The sequence below is a fragment of the Apium graveolens genome, chromosome 4 (genome assembly GCF_009905375.1).
Source record: "Apium graveolens cultivar Ventura chromosome 4, ASM990537v1, whole genome shotgun sequence".
NCBI classification, from domain to species: domain Eukaryota; kingdom Viridiplantae; phylum Streptophyta; class Magnoliopsida; order Apiales; family Apiaceae; genus Apium; species Apium graveolens.
Window position 1 is genome coordinate 107605245 of NC_133650.1, and position 3218 is coordinate 107608462.

The window sequence follows — 3218 nt, forward strand, 5'->3', positions numbered from 1 at the left end:
TTGAGATCAAAGTCTTTTATTTTCTTTGTTGTGATCGTGGCCAGTGGTATGGCTTCCGCCCATTTGGTAAAATAATCAACAGCCACCACGGCATATTTCACAACCCCTTGGCTTTGGGCAATTCTCCAATGAGTTCAATCCCCCACATGGAAAAAGGCCAAGGACTTGCCAATGAAGTAATAGACGTTGCCGGGGCATTGGAATAATTAGCGAATCGCTGGCAGCGGTCACAAGCCCGAACAAACTTGAAGGCATCTTCTTTCATAGTTGGCCAGTAATATCCTTGTTTAAGGAATTTCAATGCCAACGAACCACCCCCCGAGTGATGGCCAAAAATTTCTTCGTGCACTTCCCTGAGGATATAATTCCCTTCTTCCAGGTCCACGCAGCGTAACAGTGATTGGTTAAACCCTCTCTTATACAATACTCCATCATATTCAATATACTTCGCAGCATGGTAGTGAAAGTGTCGAGCCCATAACTTGTCTTCTGACAAAGCTCCCATTCGAATATAGTTATGAATGGGGGTCATCCAATTTTCTCGTGGGATCTTCTGTGTCTGGAACAACCCTACTTATGGAATACTTGGGATTTCTTGGATCCCCAAAAGAATTTGCCCAAGTTGGACGCTGTCCATTTACGACCCCATCTTTGCCAAGGCATCTGCATTGCTATTTTCTTCCCTTGGTACACCTTCTAGCCTATCACTTCCAAACTTTTCCAGTAAACGCTGCACACATCTCATATACTGCTCTGTCTAAGGTCCTCGGGCTTGGAAACCTCCGTTGACTTGGTTTACCGCTAACTCTGAGTCACTCCGAGCGATCAAGTTTATGACCCCCACTTCCAGAGCTATTTTCAAACCATTGATTAATGCTTCATATTTAACATCGTTGTTGGTGACGTAAAACTTGAAGTGAATGACACTCATCAAACGATGCCCTTTCAGGGTGATCAAAACAATCCCAGCTCCTGCTCCATTATTATTCACGGCCCCATCGACATGTAAGATCCACCAAGGGTGTGGGAACTCTTCTCTCACGTTAATAGGAGGATTTCCTTGTGAGGAAGGTTCTGCCAACACTATAGCCTTATTGTCCACTTCAGAATCAAACTCAAGTATGAAATCAGCCAACGCTTGTCCCTTGATCGCTGTCCGAGGGCAATATTCGAAATCGAATTGTCCCAACTCTATTTCCCACTTTAACATTCTTCCCGATGATTCCAGTTTATGTAAAATATGTCGGAGAGGATAAGCGGTGCGAACCTCTATTCGATGAGCTTGGAAGTACGGTTTTAACTTTCGTGCCGCAAGGATAAGTTTAATATCCGGGAAAATTATGTGAATATTTTATGTTAAATGAATAAATATTATATCTTTTATAAGTTTAATCTGATTATTGTCATGCTATTATGTGTTATAACTGTTATTGGTACTCTGGTGCGGGCCAGAAAATTTTTCGAGTAATTGTTATGTGTTTAAACTGCAATTATATGAATCGATCTGCAATTTGGACTCGTATTTAATTGTGTCCTTATCGAGCTACTCGTTTTATCTCGTTTTATGTGCGTTTGAATGTATTTTATGTGTTTTCGGGGTTTTCTGTTAATATAGGGATCGTTTTTGTATTTCAAAAATAAACGGACCGGGACCCCACCGGGACGTTAAAGTCTACAAAATTCATATTTTTATTTTTATAGAATTATATGTATTTCAAATACCCTTTAGTTTTGTATTTTTACATTATTTGCAATTTTTGGGAAATTTTGATATAAACTTTATATTTTATCGTTTTTAAAATTATTCCCCGTAATTATTATTTTGGGGCCTAATTATTTTAATTAGGGAATAAAAACACCCTTAATTAATTTTAGGGGTCTAATTTTATGTAAATATAAATAGTGGAAACTGATTTCTTTATTCATTTTATTTTATCAAAAATTCAGAAAATAAGTCAAAAATCCAAGAATATCTTTGGGGGTAAAATTGTTGAACAAAACTTTGATCAATGTTTTTGGAAGATTGACTGAACCGTTTTTGTTGATTCTTGAACCAAATCAAAGCTTGTTTCGAGCTCTATCCGTTGATATCAATATCTTGATCTGAGGTGAGGTGTTTATAAAAATCGAATTTTTGGGTGTTCTTGTTCTTAAGAATTCGTTTTTGAATTTTAAAGGATTGTTTGATGATTTCATTGATTGATTGTTGTTCCTGGAGTTCCAAGGATTGTTTTCATATATGATTTGTATGTTTTCATTAGGATTTAGCTAAAACCGAGTTCTTGCTTTTTATAGTTTTTTATTCTATTTTGTAGAGTTTTTGTTAAAGGATTGTTGCAGATGATTCTTGTTAACGATTGTACTGATCCCGGGCTTTATTTTGATAATTAGAACGTGATTTTTGGTTGAGTAATCATTGAGATCGTTTTTTCGCCTGAAAACTTCAAGGTCCCATGGGTTTTAATGGTGTTTGAGCGGAGTTCTTCGTGGTTCGTCCGAATCATCGATGACGTTGTTGTTTGTTGTTGTTGTTGTTGTTGTTATTTTCAGTAAATTGATGGGTTGTTGTATAGTTGTTTAGCATCAGAAAAACAAAGCTTGTGGCTGGGAATTGAAGTCGCCGGAGTCGATGAACAGTTGCCGGAAACTGGGCACAATACCGGCTCAGGGCGGCGTTCAAGCCCGACCCGGGATCCCCTTCAAAACCCAACTGGGTTGTTTGTAAAAATCCGGGGCTGATCTTCAAATCCCACAAATCCTACTCCTAAAACTGTTTCTTCTATTTTCTTATATTTTTATTTCAAAATTCTATTTCTAAATATCATTTAATTTAAATTTCAAAAATCATTTACTTATTATTTTTTAATTCTAAAAATTATTTTCTTAACTGTTTTAAATTCCAAAAATTAATTCTTTTATTATTTTCAAAAATCTATATTTGTTTTAATTATTTATAATTTATTTTAATTAATTATTTATAGATTTAATTAATTGGTTAATTCATTTAATCATTTAATTTTATTTATAAACAGTTAAATAAAATACAATTATTTATAATTAATTCAAATAAATCTTAAAAATTGTTTTAAGCTTTTAAAAATTATATTTTGGTATTTAAAAGTCAATTAATATTATTATTAATTGATTTATTCCCATTTAAATCTTATTTTATTCATAATAAATAAACCGTTCGTCCGTTTAATACGAAACGAACGCGT

General features: G+C 34.7%; 1 protein-coding gene across 1 annotated transcript; it reads right to left on the bottom strand.

The window, feature by feature from the left end:
• Positions 1-637: 637 nt before the first annotated feature.
• LOC141718835 (uncharacterized) lies at positions 638-1210 on the bottom strand. Its single transcript, XM_074521215.1, has 2 exons — positions 800-1210; positions 638-715 (listed from the first exon to the last, which is right to left on the bottom strand). The coding sequence occupies exons 1-2, from the start codon at positions 1208-1210 to the stop codon at positions 638-640; spliced, it is 489 nt and encodes a 162-aa protein (XP_074377316.1).
• Positions 1211-3218: the final 2008 nt, after the last annotated feature.